The sequence below is a fragment of the Saccopteryx leptura genome, chromosome 1, assembly GCF_036850995.1.
Source record: "Saccopteryx leptura isolate mSacLep1 chromosome 1, mSacLep1_pri_phased_curated, whole genome shotgun sequence".
Lineage (NCBI taxonomy): Eukaryota > Metazoa > Chordata > Mammalia > Chiroptera > Emballonuridae > Saccopteryx > Saccopteryx leptura.
The window spans coordinates 258,700,298-258,716,463 of NC_089503.1; the positions used below are offsets into that span (position 1 = coordinate 258,700,298).

Here is a 16,166-nt window from a genome sequence, read left to right on the forward strand (position 1 = left end):
AGCTGGAGCCCAAAGTCACTGGCTTGAGCAAGGGGTCACTCACTCTGCTGTAGCCCTCTGGTCAAGGCACATACGAGAAAGCAATTAATGAAACAACAAAGATGCCACAACAAAGAATTAATGCTTCTCATCTCTCTCCCTTCTGTCCCTATCTGTCCCTCTCTCTGTCTCTGTCACACACACATAAAAAAAGTTAATCATCACAATCTTTTTTTTAAATTTTTTTATTTTTTATAGAGACAGAGTCAGAGAGAGGGATAGACAAGGACAGACAGACAGGAACAGAGAGAGATGAGAAGCAGCAATCATCAGTTTTTCGTTGCGACACGTTAGTTGTTCATTGATTGCTTTCTCATATGTGCCTTAACCGTGGGGCTACAGCAGACCGAGTGACCCCTTGCTCAAGCCAGCGACCTTGGGTCCAAGCTGGTGAGCTTTGCTCAAACCAGATGAGCCCGCGCTCAAGCTGGTGACCTTGGGGTCTCGAACCTGGGTCCTCCGCATCCCAGTCTGACATTCTATCCACTGCACCACCGCCTGGTCAGGCACAATCTTTTTTTTTAATGTTTATTTATTTTTTATTTTATTTTTTTTTAGGGTTCCTTCTTTTTTTTCATTTATTTATTTATTTATTCATTTTAGAGAGGAGAGGGAGAGACAGAGAGAGAGACAGAGAGAGAGAGAGAGAGAGAGAGAGGAGAGACAGAGAGAGAGAAGGGGGGGAAGAACTGGAAGCATCAACTCCCATATGTGCCTTGACCAGGCAAGCCCAGGGTTTCAAACCGGCGATCTCAGCATTTCCAGGTCGACGCTTTATCCACTGCACCACCACAGGTCAGGCAATGTTTATTTTTTAAAAATTGATTTTTAGAGAGAGGGAAGGAGAGAGGGAGAGAAAGACAGGAACATCAATCTGTTCCTGTCTTTGCCCTCACTGGGAATTGAACTAACAGCCTCTGCACTTTGGGACAATGCTCTTAACCAACTGAGCTATTTGGCCAGGGCACAACCGCACAACATTTTTTTTTTTTAATTGTTAAAGTTAGATTCACAGGGCCCAGGGATTGAGACCAGATATCTTTGGGGGACACTATTCAATTACCACAGAGGGTTTCCCAAGCAAAAGATTCTAGGATGCTTAGTCTTTGATCAGATTCCAAATTTACCTATCTCCTGTCTCATGCTCTCAGGTACCTCCATAGGCAGGTGCTGTCTCTGCCTTCACTCCTTTAATGTAATTATCGCCATGGCACTATAACCAGACTCATTTTTAGGAGCTCTGTGTGTCTCACCAAGGGTCACTGAACAAAGTGCCAGAGCCAAGATTAGAACCTGTGTCCCCTCTCTACCTTCTCTCTTCCAGGCTCTCCTAGGTGACCTGTATGGCCCCTGTCCAGTCCCCACACTGATTGAGGAGAAGGAGTGGGAGGCACTGAAGGCCCAGCTATCCACCAGGCCAGGTGACCTGGAGCTGGTGGATCACCACTTCCAGAGGGATGAGAATGCCGTGCCCCCCACCTATGTGCTGCAGGCCTTGGGCTCCAGGGAGACCCATGGGCCTGAGGAGGCCACCCTGAATTCTGTGCTGTGCTGTGCTGTGGAGCCCAGGAAGCCAGAAGGCTGGGCCTCATCACCCAGGAGCAGTGGCATCGCTACCACCGGTCAGGTGAGGTAGTGAAACTTCTTCAAGATCCATGGGAAACGCCCATGTGTTCAGAATAGACATCTAGTGTTGTCCAAATGCCACAGTCCACATTTCTATAAGTGCCAAGCCAGTCTAGCTTCCAGACTCCTGGTTCTGAGAAGGTCATTTTACAGATGATTGAAAACAGTTTAGCCCTGTTGCAGTTAAGTCTTGGTTTCTGACGATTCTCCTCTCCACCTCTGGCTCCATCCCTTCTCTCAGGAAGAGTCCTGGTTTTGGTTGTCTAAGACAACCTCCTGTTTGCCTTGGACCAGGAGACTCGAGAGATGCAGAACTGTACTGTTAGGGCCAAACCCAGGACAGTTTTGGAAAGCTGGACGAGTGGTTTCCCCTGTGTTAGTCCAAGTTAGCCCCTGTTGAGAATTCAATTGTCTGGCCCTGCTGCACCTGCCTCAGAGGTGGAAACTGAGGCCCAGGAAGGTGGAGTCTCATCTGCCCAAAGGTGAGAGTAGGGATTAGTCCCTGTGACTATTGAGGCTATCACCCAGCTCCCACTTCGTCCCTTGGTTCTCACCCCACCCTCCACCTAGGTCATCCTCCATTCTTTTTATTTTTACTTTTTTTATCATCATTTTAAAAATTAAATGAGAAGCAGAGAGGCAAAGAGACTCCTGCATGCACCCAGACTGGGATCCACCCAGCAAGCCCCCTACCTGTTGATGCTCTGCTCATCTGGGGCCGCTTCTCTGTTGATCAGCAACCAAGCTATTTTAGTGCCTGAGGCAAGGCCAAAGAGCCATCCTCAGCACCTGGGGCCAACTTGCTCAAACCAATCGAGCCATGGCTGTGGGAGGGGAAAAGAAAGAGAAAGAGAGAGAGAGAAGGGGGAGGGGGAAGGTGAAGAAGCAGATGGTTGCTTCTCCTGTGTGCCCTGACTAGGAATTGAACCTGGGACTTTCACATGCCAGGCCAATGCTCTACCACTGAGCCAACCAGCCAGGGCCCCTCCATTCCAGATACCAGAAAGACTTTTCTGAAAATGCAGCATTTCTCCACCACTTCCTGCCACTTGGGTTCTTATTACTGCTCATGGGTTAGTATCACATCAGTTTGTGGGTTATTAGTGTGTCAACTTATATTACCAAGCATATTAAATATAGGAATTTATGTTACCCAAATTATTAAACATATGAATTTATATTATTAAAAATATTAACTATATTTATTTATCTACTTAGTAAATGTATGAATATATTATGAACATATTAAATATGTGGATTTATATTATATTATAAACATTAAATGTACTGATTTATTTAAACATATTGAATGTAGTAATTTATATTAATGTATTTTAATTTTATTAAAATATATTAATTACATTATTTATTACTAAAATGTTAAATATATAAATTCATATATAAACATATTAAATATATAAATTTAATTTTATTAAAATATCTCAATTATATATTATATATTACTAAAATTAATGTATGAATTTATCAACATTAAATATATGAATTTATATTATAAGCATATTAACTATGTGGACAAATTAAATCTATTGTTTTATTTAAGGATATTAAATGTAATTTATATTAATCCTATTTTAATTTATCAGCTATTAATACTATTTTAATATATCAACTGTTATCTATTAGATATATTTTTTTATTTATTCATTTTTTTTAGAGAAGAGAGAAGGAAGAGGGGAGGAGCAGGAAGCATCAACTCCCATATAAGCCTTGACCAGGCAAGTACAGAGTTTTGAACTGGTCACCTCAGCATTCCAAGTGGATGCTTTTATCCACTGTGCCACCATAGGTCAGGCTAGATGTATATTAATTCTAGTAAAGACATAGCTATTTTAAAAAATAAACTTTTGGGGGGATCATTTTAGATTAACAGGAAAGTGATAAAGTTACAAAGATAGTTCAGACTTCTTATATATTCTTTGCTCAGATAAGTTAGCATCTTATGTGATCACAATATATTTGCTGGAGGTGATAAATTAACACTGGTACTTAACATCAGCACATGATGATTAATTAGACTGCAGACTCCATTCAGATTTCCTAAGTTTTTTCATTAACATTCTCTTTATGTCCCAGGACCCCATCCAGTGTCCCACATTGTGTTTAGTTGACATGTCTCCTTAGGCTTCTCTGGTTTGTGACAGTTTCTCAGTCTTCTCTTGTTTTTCATGACCTTGACCGTTTTTGAGGAGTACTGGCCAGGAGGTTTATAAAATGTTCTTCACTCTGGGCTTGTCTGGTGTATTCTTGTGATTAGACTGGGGTTCTAGATTTCTGAGAGGAAGATCACAAGGGTGACATTCCCTTTCCATCCCACCATATCAGGGGTTCCTGATGCCCACCCAACATCACAGGTGATGCTAACCGTGGTCCTTTGGTTAAAATAGGAATGACATATCAATTTTGAATATACTGTTTATGTGAATAATATTCATGACTACTGCTTATTGAACACTTACTATGTTGCTATTGTTTACTCTATGACACAAAGCTAAATATACTAATTGCTTTCATGATATGTCTGCCCTCAAGGCCACAATCAGTGTCTGGGGTCTGTGCTTTGGGATGGGGCTGGATTTATAGCTCAGCCAACTGTATTGATTTCTGGCAGTCTTAGAGCATGAGTTTTCTCATCTGTAAAATGAAACTAGTCAGAGTTAGTACATCATGGAGACATTGTGGCATTTAAAGGGTCTTATTTCAGCTATAACCTCATTTGAGCTCTAAGCAGCAATGTCAGATCTAGTCCATTAGGATATCCCACATGAAAGAACAGATAGAAACGCCTCGAAAGTAGCAGAAAGCACAGGGCATATCAACAATGGCATCTTGGGACACCTGGTTGTCTAGGTACCTTGTTCAGCTCACTTTTTAATAAAACTTATTATTTTGAAATAGAGATTCACAGGAAGCTGCCAAAATAGTAGGAAGAGATTCCATGTATCCTTTTTTATTTTAAAGAAAAAAGAATTTATTATTTATAGGCCCTGGAGTGGTCAAGGCAGGCCAGGGGCCACTCAGCAAGGTGGAGGGAGAGAGAGAGGAGGGGGTGGGAGAGCCTGGGGATCTACATTTTTTTTTGGGGGGGGGACCTACTTTTTATGTATTTATTTTGACATTCAATATTATTTTATATTAGTTTCAGGTGTACAGCAAGGTAGTTAGGCATTTATATAATTTACTTAGTAAATCCTCCTGATAAGTCTAGTACCCATCTGGCACCATTCATAATTATTACAATATAATTGACTATATTCCCTATGCTGTACTTGACATCCCTGTGACTTATTTTGTGACTACCAACCATGTATCCTTTACCTAGTCCACCCCCCCAAAGGTAACATCTTGCAAAACTAGAGTACAATATTACAACCAAGAAGTGGACATTGTTACAATCTAGAGAGATCTTCACTTTTACAGGCACACATTTGTGTTTGTGTGTGTGTGTGCCTATGTGTGTTCCTTCAGCATGACAGTCAGCTTTTCACAAGTATTTGTTCATAGAAAATCCTCCTAGTAGCTCTTCAAGATGGACTAGTATATCCATGTTACAGGAAAGAAAACAGATCAGAGAGGTGCAGTGATTTGTACAAGGACACACAGCTTGAGGATAGTCTTGGATTGGTTCATGTCCAAGAAGGGTCCTTTTTTGGGACTGTTAGTTGCCTCTATACCTCTGACCTTTATTCAGAAGGCTGAAGTGGGTGTGTGGTCACTCCATGGAGGACTTTCGAGTGGCTCTTGTCTTTGGCTCAGAGACTAAGTTCTGTCTCTAAGGGCCTGGCTCACATAGCTGCAAAGAGCTAGGAGCCTTTGCTGAGTGCAGGGAAGCTTCAAAAATAACTTCTTGGGTCTGACTGCTATTTTTTTTATTAATTTTAGTGGAGTGACGTTAATAAGTCAGGGTACATATGTTTAAAAGTGACTGCTATTTCTAAACAATGGCCTCCAAGAAGTCAGTGCGGGCCTTTGGTTCTGGAAAATACAGGTTGTCAGGGCAGCTACAACATACTCTGAGACAAGGGTCTGGCAAAGGATGGCCTGAGGGCCAAATCTAGCCCACTATTTATTTTTGTAAATAAAATTTTGGGGGTTTTTGTGTTTGTTTTTTTTACAGAGACAGAGAGAGTCAGAGAGAGGGATAGATAGGGACAGACAGACAGGAACAGAGAGATGAGAAGCATCAATCATCAATTTTTCGTTGCGACACCTTAGTTGTTCATTGATTGCTGTCCCAAATGTGCCTTGACCATGGGGCTACAAGCAGACCAAGTAACCCCTTGCTCAAGCCAGCGACCTTGGGTCCAAGCTGGTGAGCTTTGCTCAAACCAGATGAGCCTGTGCTCAAGCCAGCAACCTCGGGGTCTTGAACCTGGGTCCTTCGCATCCCAGTCCGACGCTCTATCCATTGCGCCACCACCTGGTCAGACATAAATAAAGTTTTATTGGAACATACTCGAGAGCATTCATTTGCATGTTGTCTATGGTTATGCCATGTCATTCCGGTACATGTTGAGCTTCAGGACCAATCCCCACCTCCCAACTGCGTCTCCCAAGTGTACCCACTCAGACCAGTTGATGACACAATGATGATCACACTCTCTTCCTTTCTTTTCCATTTTTGCAGTCATTGAGTGGGAGATAGAACAGGGCCTGCTGAGTTTGACAGATGGGGACCAGAGGGCCACTGTCTTCTTCTTTTTCTTTATAAATAAATTTTTATTTTAATGGGGTGACATCAATAAATCAGGGTACATATATTCAAAGAAAACATGTCCAGGTTATCTTGTCATTCAATTCTGTTGCATACCCATCACCCAAAGAGAGATTGTCCTCCATCACCTTCTATCTAGTTTTCTTTGTACCCCCTCCCCCTCCCCCTCTTCCTTCTTCCCTCCCCCCGCCCCCCGTAACCACCACACTCTTGTCCATGTCTCTTAGTCTCGTTTTTATGTCCCACCAATGTATGGGATCCTGCAGTTCTTTTTTTTTCTGATTTATTTATTTCACTCCGTATAATGTTATCAAGATGCCACCATTTTGTTGTAAGTGATCTGATGTCATCATTTCTTATGGCTGAATAGTATACCGTGGTGTATATGTGCCACATCTTCCTTATCTAGTCTTCTATTTTTTTTTTTACAGTGATTAAAGCCTTTAAGCAAACTCTTGGCCAATACAGCAAGAATTCATAAAAGAGTAGTGTCCTTAACATGTTCACCAAGTCCAAGTTGGCCCCAACACCATGCCAGATCCCTGAAAAATGTAACCCAACCCCAGTTCAGTCTGTTAGGAGCTGTCACAAGGAGCAGGAGTTCAGGAAAAGTCCACATCCAGGAAAAGTCCGCATGGCACTGGAATTGTTGTCACAATTCTATACTTTGCAGCTCACATCCAAGTCCCAATGACCGCTGCTTCTAGCTGGTAATGATTCAGGTAGACTGGAAAAGGGCCACTGCCTTCTTGAGAGAGATCCAAGACCTTAACAAACACGTCCTGGAAGACTGTGCCCTAAAGATGGTGGACCGGCTTGCAGATGGCTGCCTGGACACGGAGGCCCAGAACCTTCTCAGCAGCCTCAAGGGACGCATCGCTGATAGGCAGCCCGGAGTCCTCGAGGCCCACCACCTGTCACGGAGCTGTGACCTCATGAACCCCCAAAATAAGACTCATGCTTGGTACCTGAAGGAGCTAGGGGAGCAGTTTGTGGCCAGGGCTAACCACCAGGTCCTCGAGCGCCTCTGGGAACTGGAAGCAGGTTGGCAGGAATTGGCATGGCTCTACCAGGAGATCTGCCACCACTTGGGGCTGAGTGCTAAGGCCACAAGGACCTTCTGTGGGCGCCAAGATCTCCTAGCCCAGGTGGGACAGTGACTCTGGCAGAGTGACGGCCACCCCCACACACTCCTGGTGCTTTTCGGACCCCCAGGCATTGAAAAGACAGCTCTGATGTACAAGCTGGCTGAGCAAATGCCGGGGCTGCTGGGCTGCAAGACAGTGACTGTCCTGCGGCTTCTGGGGACATCACAGACGAGCTCTGATACCCGCAGCCTGCTCCAGAGCATCGGCTTCCAGGTGTGCCTGGCCTACGGGCTGCCCCTGCCTCCTGCCTGGATCCTGGAGGCCCACACCAGGGTGGTCCAGTTTTTCCACACCCTCCTGCGCACTGTCTCCTGCCGAAACTTTGAGTCCCTAGTGATCCTGCTAGACTCTCTGGATGATGTGGACTCCATCCACCATTTTCAGAGGGCCCCTTGACTGCCTCCCAAGTGTCCCCCGAGGGTCCATCTCATCCTCTTGGCCTGCTCAGGACAGCCGGGAGTCTTAGGCACCCTGCAGCAGACACTCATGAACCCTGAATCCTACTGGGAGGTGAAACCGCTCTCCAGCAACTAAGAGCAAGAGATGGTCCAGCTCCTGCTGTCGGCCTCCAGGAGGACACAGCCCAGGGCAGAGGAATCTGCTCTGGGCCAGCCTCCCAGAGTGCGGGCACCCAGGGCAGCTGAGGCTGGCCTTTGAGGAGGCCCGGAAATGGGCCTCCTTTACTGTGCCCGCCCCTCTGGCCTCCACTGCTAAGGAGATGATGCACCAGCTGTGTGCCCGTCTGGAGCAGACCCATGGGCAGCTACTGGTGGCCCGAGTGCTGGGCTATATTGCGTCTTCCCGTAAGTCTCTGTTTTCTCACTCATTTAAAAAAAATTCTGGATTAATTTTATATTTTATGCTAGTAAGTAGAGCTCATGTATAAGAACAATATAAAACATGTTACACAAAAGTCACTCTCTTAAAAACAAATGATTTAATAGACTAAGTTGCAATCTAATATACAACTCATATGTTTTAATACATATTACTGAGAAGAATTAGTTGCAATGCATTTTTTTTGAAAGGTGCTTTCTGTCCTAATTTCTACAGATAAAATTATTTCTACTTTTTTGAGAACAAACAAGGAAATTCTCAGAAATCTCAGGTGAAAACGTTTTACAGATCTGAGGGAGTCTGATAATAGTTTATAATATTAATCTGACCTTTGTTATTATTGTTTTCAATTTAGCCTTGTTCTAGATCGTATATTTTTTCTTTTCCAGTCATCCCCCATTCTCCTCCCCTTTGTCAGCCATCAGCTGTTCTTTGTTTCTATGGGTCTGTTTCTGTTTTGTTTTGTGTATTTTTTTGTTTTGTGTTTTAGATTCCACATATAAGTTAAATCATATGGTAGTTGTTGTTCTCTGACTTATTTCACTTAGTATTCTATCACCTAGGTTCATTTACGTTGTCACAATTGGCAATATTTCATTCTTTTTTATGGCAGAGTAATATTATATTATATATTATATATAGATATATCTATATCTATATATCTATCTATATCTATTATATCTATCTATATCTATATCTATATCTATATCTTCTTTATTCATTCATTCCCTGATGGACATGCTCAGGTGCCAGAAAAGTCTGTTCTAGGCTTTTCTTGGTGTTCCTTAGCTTGTAAAGGCATCACTCCAATCTGTCTTTGTCATCTCGTGGCCTCTCCCTCTATGTACCTCTGTCTGAATTTCCTTCTTCTTGTAAGGACACTGCTCACTGGATTAGGGCCAACCTTAATCCAAGATGACTTCATTTTAACTTGATCAATTCACCAAAGTATTTTTCCATTGACTTGAGAGAGGGAGTAGGGAAGGGAAAGAAAGACGAAGAGAGAGAGAGAGAGAGAGAGAGAGAGAGAGAGAGGGAGGGAGAGATGTTCCATTTAGTTGTGTATTCATTTATTGCTTCTTGGACATTCCTTGATCAGGGATCAAACCTACAACCTTGGCACTCTGGGATGACACTTTATCCACTGAACCGCCAGGGCAAAGTTTGTTTCCAAATAAAGTCCCATTCACAGGTTTCAGGTGGACATTAATTTGTGGGAAACACTATTCAACCCACAACAATTCATATACTATGAAGTTCATTCTTGCCTGACCAGCGGTGGTGCAGTGGATAGAGCTTTGACCTGGGACACTGAGGTCTCTGGTTTGAAACCCTGATGTCACTGGCTTTAGTGTGGGCTTGTCAGCTTGAGTGCAGGATTGTTGGCTTGATCCTGGATCATCAACATGATCCCATGGTCTCTGGCTTGAGCCGAAGGTCACTGGCTTGACTAAGGGGTCACTGGCTTGGCTTGAGCCCCTAGTCAAGGCACGTATGAGAAGCAATCAATGAACAACTAAGGTGCTGCAATTATAAGTTGATGCTTCTCATCTCTCTCCCTACCTGTCTCTCTATCTCAAATCAATAATTTTTTTAAAAAGCTTTAAAAATTTAAGTTCATTCTTTTAAAGTGTACATTTCAGTGGCATTGTGTACATTCCCAGTGTTGAGCAACCACCATCCATCTCTAGAACATTTCATCACCCCCAAAGGAGACCCCATCCATGTTAGCAGTCCCTCCCTATTCTTGCTCCCCAGTTCTTGACACCCATTAATTTGCTTTCTGTTTCTATGGGGACAGAAATAGAATATTTTGTAAAATTTTTACTTTGAAGTACTTTCAAATTATATATATGGGAAGGACTCCCATAGTGCAAAATATAGTGCAAAGAATTCCCACACATCAGGTTTTCTCAGTCTTGGCACTACTGACACTTGGGGCCAGATCATTCTTTGCAGTGTGTGTGGGTTTCCTGTGCATGGTAGCATGGTGAACAGCATCCCTTGCTTCCACCCACAAGGTAGCAGGAGCACCAGTCCCCATAACGACAACCAAAAATATCTCAGGGCGTTGCCAAGTGTCCCTTGTATGCAGAATAGGCTCTTGTTGAGACATGCTGCCAGATGCATTTCTTCTAGAATCACCCATTTGCCACATTAGCTTTGTTTCTCCCTCTCTTCCACTTTCTCCCTCTCATTTATCAATCTTTTTCTTTCTTTCTTTTTTTTTTTTTGTATTTTTCTGAAGCTGGAAACGGGGAGAGACAGTCAGACAGACTCCCGCATGCGCCCGACCGGGATCCACCCGGCACGCCCACCAGGGGGCGAGGCTCTGCCCCTCTGGGGCGTCGCTCTGCCATGACCAGAGCCACTCTAGCGCCTGGGGTAGAGGCCAAGGAGTCATCCCCAGCGCCCGGGCCATCTTTGCTCCAATGGAGCCTTGGCTGAGGGAGGGGAAGAGAGAGACAGAGAGGAAGGAGGGGGGCTGGGGGTGGAGAAGCAAATGGGCGCTTCTCCTGTGTGCCCTGGCCGGGAATCAAACCCGGGTCCCCCGCACGCCAGGCCGACGCTCTACCACTGAGCCAACCGGCCAGGGCCTATCAATCTTTTTCTTCATTCCCTCCTTCCATTTTTCTATCTATCTATCTATCTATCTATCTATCTATCTATCTATCTATCTATCTATCTATCATCTATCAATCAATCTATCATCTATCATTTTTCTTTCTTTCTATATATTTTTTTACTGATGTATCATCTATTTCTCTAGCTAGCTATTTTCTTTTTATTTATAATCCTTTTTATTTATATTCATTCTATCTTGCTTTCTTTTTATTTATCTATCTAATCTCTGTCTCTATATTAACCTATGTACACACACACACACACACACACACACACACTTTTTCCCTAAACCCTTGAGAATTCATCACAGGTGTCATTCCTCTTTACCCTTAAATATGTCATATATTTCCCAAGAACTAGGACAACCAGAACTTCACAAGACAATTATAAAACTCAGCAAATGTATCACTGACATAATATTATTTAATTCATAGTTTATAGTCAAAATTTGACAATTGTCTCAAAAATGTCCTTTATATCTGCTAATTCAGGATCATATATTGCATTTAGTTGTTGTCTCTTTGGTCTCGTATAATCTGGAACATTCTGCTGTCTTTGTCCTTTTGAAAAGTACGGGCCACATTCCTCAATTTTTAATGGGTAATGTACCTTGATCCAGTTTTGACCTCTAGGTTAGCAGGTCTGGGGTGGGGCCTGGGACCCAGTGTTTCTCCCAAGTGAGACTGCTGGTCCAGGAAGCACACCTACTGGGAGGGGAGAAGATTGTAGTTCTGTCCACCTGGTTTGGTCCGATGTTTCCTTGTGATCACATGCAGGTTAAACTTGTGTAATGCTCAACCCTTCTCGGGCACCAATTTTTTTTCCCCACTATACATTTGCAACGTTCCCCTTTGTAATTCATAAACAATGTGTGGGGAGATCTCAAAAAATAAATCTCCTTAAAGCAAAACTTTTCTGAAGAAACAAACCTCAAGCTTATGTCTAGATCTAATCTCAGTCTTGTAGCCTGGGGGTCAGCAAAACTCGAACAGGAAAATCCAATTCCAGTGTGTTTATAGAGTTTAAGGGAATGAAGGCTGAAATGAGGTTACTCAGCCCAGAGAAAGTTTCCAGGCTTCAAACTCTGATGAGCCAGAGATGCTAGGTATGGACAGTGAGTCCGAAATACAGCAGGAGAGGGGAGTGTGCTCATCAGATGCACTCGTGGCCGAGCTCCTGCTCCTGGGAGGGTGAATCGAGGCCAGTTCCAATTTGCAGGCACATCAGACGATAGAGCTTTCCCTTAATAAAAACAGCCATCAGGACCACTCGAGCCCATCCTCAGAAATGCTCGATGATGCAATTTTGCAGTTTTGGGAACAGTCTTCCACTTTTTTTTGTTTGACAGAGAGAGAGAGAGAGAGTCAGAGAGAGGGATAGATAGGAACAGACAGACAGGAATGGAGAGAGATGAGAAGCATCAATCATCAGTTTTTTGTTGCGACACCTTAGCTGTTCATTGATTGCTTTCTCATATGTGCCTTGACTGTGGGGCTACAGCAGACCGAGTGACCCCTTGCTCGAGCCAGCGACCTTGGGCTCAAGCTGGTGAGCTTTGCTCAAACCAGATGAGCCTGCACTCAAGCTGGCGACCCTCAGAGTCTCAAACTTGGGTCCTCCGCATCCCAGTCCAACGCTCTATCCACTGTGCCACCACCTGGTCAGGCAGGTTTCCTCTTTCTGACCTTAGTCTTTCACTGCAAGTGAGACAAGATGGCCGGAGATCAGTGAGATGGGCTTCTGTTTGTTTGTTGGTTGGTTGGTTTGTTTGCCAGGAACAGAATCCCACTCACACTAACACATAAGAAATAAGAGCTTTATGCCAAGGTCAAGGGAGGAGCTCAGGAACCCAGGGCCCCGCATAGCCAACTCCAGGGAGCATACCCCAGATTTTGCCAATGGTGCCCCAGAGTGGGGCCCTGGCAAGGACTTGACAAAGACAGACCAGGAAATATTCCAGAAGAAGGGGGTTGGGCCATGAGGCCACTCAGATGCTGTCTTTATGGAGGAAGCAGAGTTGTCATGGAAACTGGCAAACCACAGGAATCAGGGCAGTTTCTCAACCTCTCTCCCTCTGGGTCCTGTCCACATACTAGCTTTTGATCTAGATTCTTCCTTCCTCCTCCCCAGAAGTTCAGCTTGCCTCAAGCTTCTGTTGGCATCCTGAGTTTCCATTTCGGGGACCTGACTCCACCATTGACTCCTTGAGTCCTAATTGTGAAATCTGGGGACACAGAAATCCATTGACCTTTTTGGCCCAATTCTGATCCAATTAGTAAGGTAGGGGGCATCACAAAGTGTAGGACTACCCCTCCTCCAGGTGGGGAAAGCAGGTTAAGGATGGAATCTATAGGAGAGGTGATTTCAGTGCCTCAATTCAATGAAAATATGTTTGCAGATGGAGTCGGTGTGGTGTGATGGTCGAGAACCTGGCCCTCGAAGCAGATCTGAGTTCTAGTGGTTCTCAGCTGGGGAGATTCTCCTTCCTCCACCCAGGGAACACTTGGTGATGTCTAGAGACATTTTCTTTGTCATAACTCGGGGGGGGGGCCTTCTACTGATAGCTAATGGGTGGAGACCAGGGATGTGACTCAACACCCTGCAGTGCACAGGACAGTCCTATAGAGAATGACTGAGTCCCAGGGTCAGCAGTGCTGAGTGTGAGGAAGTCTGCCTTAACCTGAGAGATCCTGTCCGCTGCCTCTCTCTCTCTCTCTCTCTCTGATGTTGATACCCACTTTGTCATACAGCACAAAATTCTAGACCATAGCCAGTTGGCTCAGTGGTAGAGCATTGACTCAGCATCATGTGGATGTCCCAGGTTCAATTCCCAGTCAGGGCACACAGAAGAAGTGCCCATCTGTTTCTCTCTCTCTCTCTCTCTTTCTCTCTCTCTCTTCCCATACTGCAGTCATGGCTCGATTGGAGTAAGTTGGCCCCAGGCGCTGAGGATGGCTCCATGGCCTCCACCTCAGGAGCTAAGAAGAGCTCAAGTACTGAGCAATGGAGCAATGCCCCAGATGGGCAGAACATTGCCCCCTAATGGGCTTGCCTGGTGGATCCTGGGTCAGGGCATACGCAGGAGTCTGTCTCTCTGCCTCCCTTCCTCTCACTGAATAAAAAAAAAATTTCTAATGAGCAGATATTCTGTATATGTGAAGAATGTGGCAAATGTCTTGATCAAAATGAGGACTTTTCTCAACATCAGAGAATTTTTAAAAATTCACACAAGCTGTTTCTACCCAGTGAAGTGCAAACAGAAGCCAGCCTCCCTCTCCCCCTGCTCTGAAGTGAACTCAGATATTCTCCATCCCTACAATGCTATCAATTACAGGCAAATCCACAGTTTTCCCATTTCATGCTTGCAGAAAGCCCATTCAGTTCAGCACCAAGATGTCAGTCAATCGTCCTATTTAAAGCCACTCCCTTTCTCTCACTCCACCCTTTCTCAGGCCAGGAGACATGAGGTGGGTCGGGAAAGGTACTGTTGGTTCCTGCATTATTTTCCTAAGTTACCTCCTCTCTCCCTCCCTCTTCTCACCCGGGGAGGGGATGGTTCGAGGTTCTGTAACTGTGTGGATACAGAATGAAAGATCAGGAAAGGTCTCACCAGTTGGGTACAGCTGGAACCAGGAGGCATCAGTGCCCGCTGGGCCTGGGCACTGTCCAAATGCTGATCCTCAGGGTAAACCCTTTTGTGACAGGCAGGACCCTATGCAGCTGGCCATGTCCCTCCCTCCCTTGGTGACTGTGTCTTTCACATGCAGGAGACACAGCCATGTTTCCCTCCTTCCTCCAGGCACGGGCTCTCAGAGGCAGCGCTGAAGGACGTCCTGTCCGTGGGTGATGAGGTCCCGCAGGCTGTGTACCAGGACTGGACCCCACCCAGCAAGGAGCTGCTGCGTTTCCCACCCCTGCTCTGGGTGAGGCTTCGCCGTGACCTGGGAAACTGCTTGGCCAGGAGACCCGTGGATGGCTTCACACTCCTGACCATCGCCCACAGGTAGGTCCACTGCAGAGGTCATGCTGTCTGAGTGCCCAAGAGCAAGAACTCACCGATCAGGCTCCTCCTTGATCCAGATCCTCTACTCCCCCCATTCCCAGAGAATCAAGTCCACTCAGCACAGCATTCGAGGGTGTCCATGCACCAACTCCAACACAACGAACTTATTTTTTAAGTTGAGGAGAAATTCACAGAATATAAAATTCACTGTTTTAAAGTGTACAATTCAGTGGCACTTAGTGCAATCACCATGTTGTGCAACCATCACCTCTAAGTAGTTCTAGAATATTTTTATCATCTCAAAGGAGACCCCATCCCTATTATTAGTCACTCCCCATCCCCCTATAGCCCCTGGCAACCACTAACCACTTTCTGTCCCTGTGTGTTTGCCCGTCCTGGGCATTTCATATAGATGGAATCATACAACACGTGGTCTTTTGTGTCTGGTTTCTCTCATTCAGCATCATATTTTCAAGATTCATCCACCCTGTGGTATGTGTCAAAGCTCCATTCCTTTTTATAAATGTATGAATGTATCACTATTTTGTTATTCATTCATCCACTGACGGACCTTTAGGCTGTTTCCACCTTTTGGTGAGTGTGAGTAGTGCCGCTATGAACTTGCGTGCACAAGGTTTTCAATTCTTTTGGTATATATTCAGAGTAGATATATATATATACTGTATACAATTCCAGGAGTAGAATTGCTGTATCATACAGTGACTTATATTTGTTTAACATGAGGAGCCCAAAGGCTCCTTTTTAAAGTAAATGTATTTGGGGTGGGGAGGGCCAATTTAGAGATAAATGTTAGGTAACAAATAGGACAGGTGGTCAGCAGACTTAGCGAGCATCCAGATGGTGGTTTAGGATGGACCTTCATTTGGGAACTGCCTCATGGAAGGCCATGGCTGACTCTGAGCTTGCCTGGTCCCCCAGGTCCACCAGTCCATGTCCTCTCTCTGCAGACAGCTGGCCAAGGTGGTCCGAGAGCGCTACTTGTCAGAGCCCGAGAATGCCAAGAGGCATGGAATCTTGGCTGACTTCTTCTTGGGGGCCTGGAGCCAGGGCACCAAGAAACTCATCACCCTGCCACTGGTGGGGAAGCCCTTGAACTTGGACCGCAAGGTGAGGTGTCTTCACTCCTATTCCCCAC

At 44.8% G+C, this 16,166-nt stretch overlaps 1 protein-coding gene across 1 annotated transcript in view; it reads left to right on the plus strand.

The window, feature by feature from the left end:
• The window catches only part of NWD1 (NACHT and WD repeat domain containing 1), a 70,976-nt gene that overhangs the window by 20,020 nt on the left and 34,790 nt on the right, over nt 1-16,166 (plus strand). Inside the window, 7 exon segments of the mRNA XM_066368247.1 lie at nt 1,364-1,582; nt 1,585-1,666; nt 6,311-6,372; nt 7,120-8,123; nt 8,125-8,352; nt 14,807-15,010; nt 15,979-16,138. Of these exon segments, the coding sequence (XP_066224344.1) occupies nt 1,364-1,582; nt 1,585-1,666; nt 6,311-6,372; nt 7,120-8,123; nt 8,125-8,352; nt 14,807-15,010; nt 15,979-16,138 (1,959 nt within the window).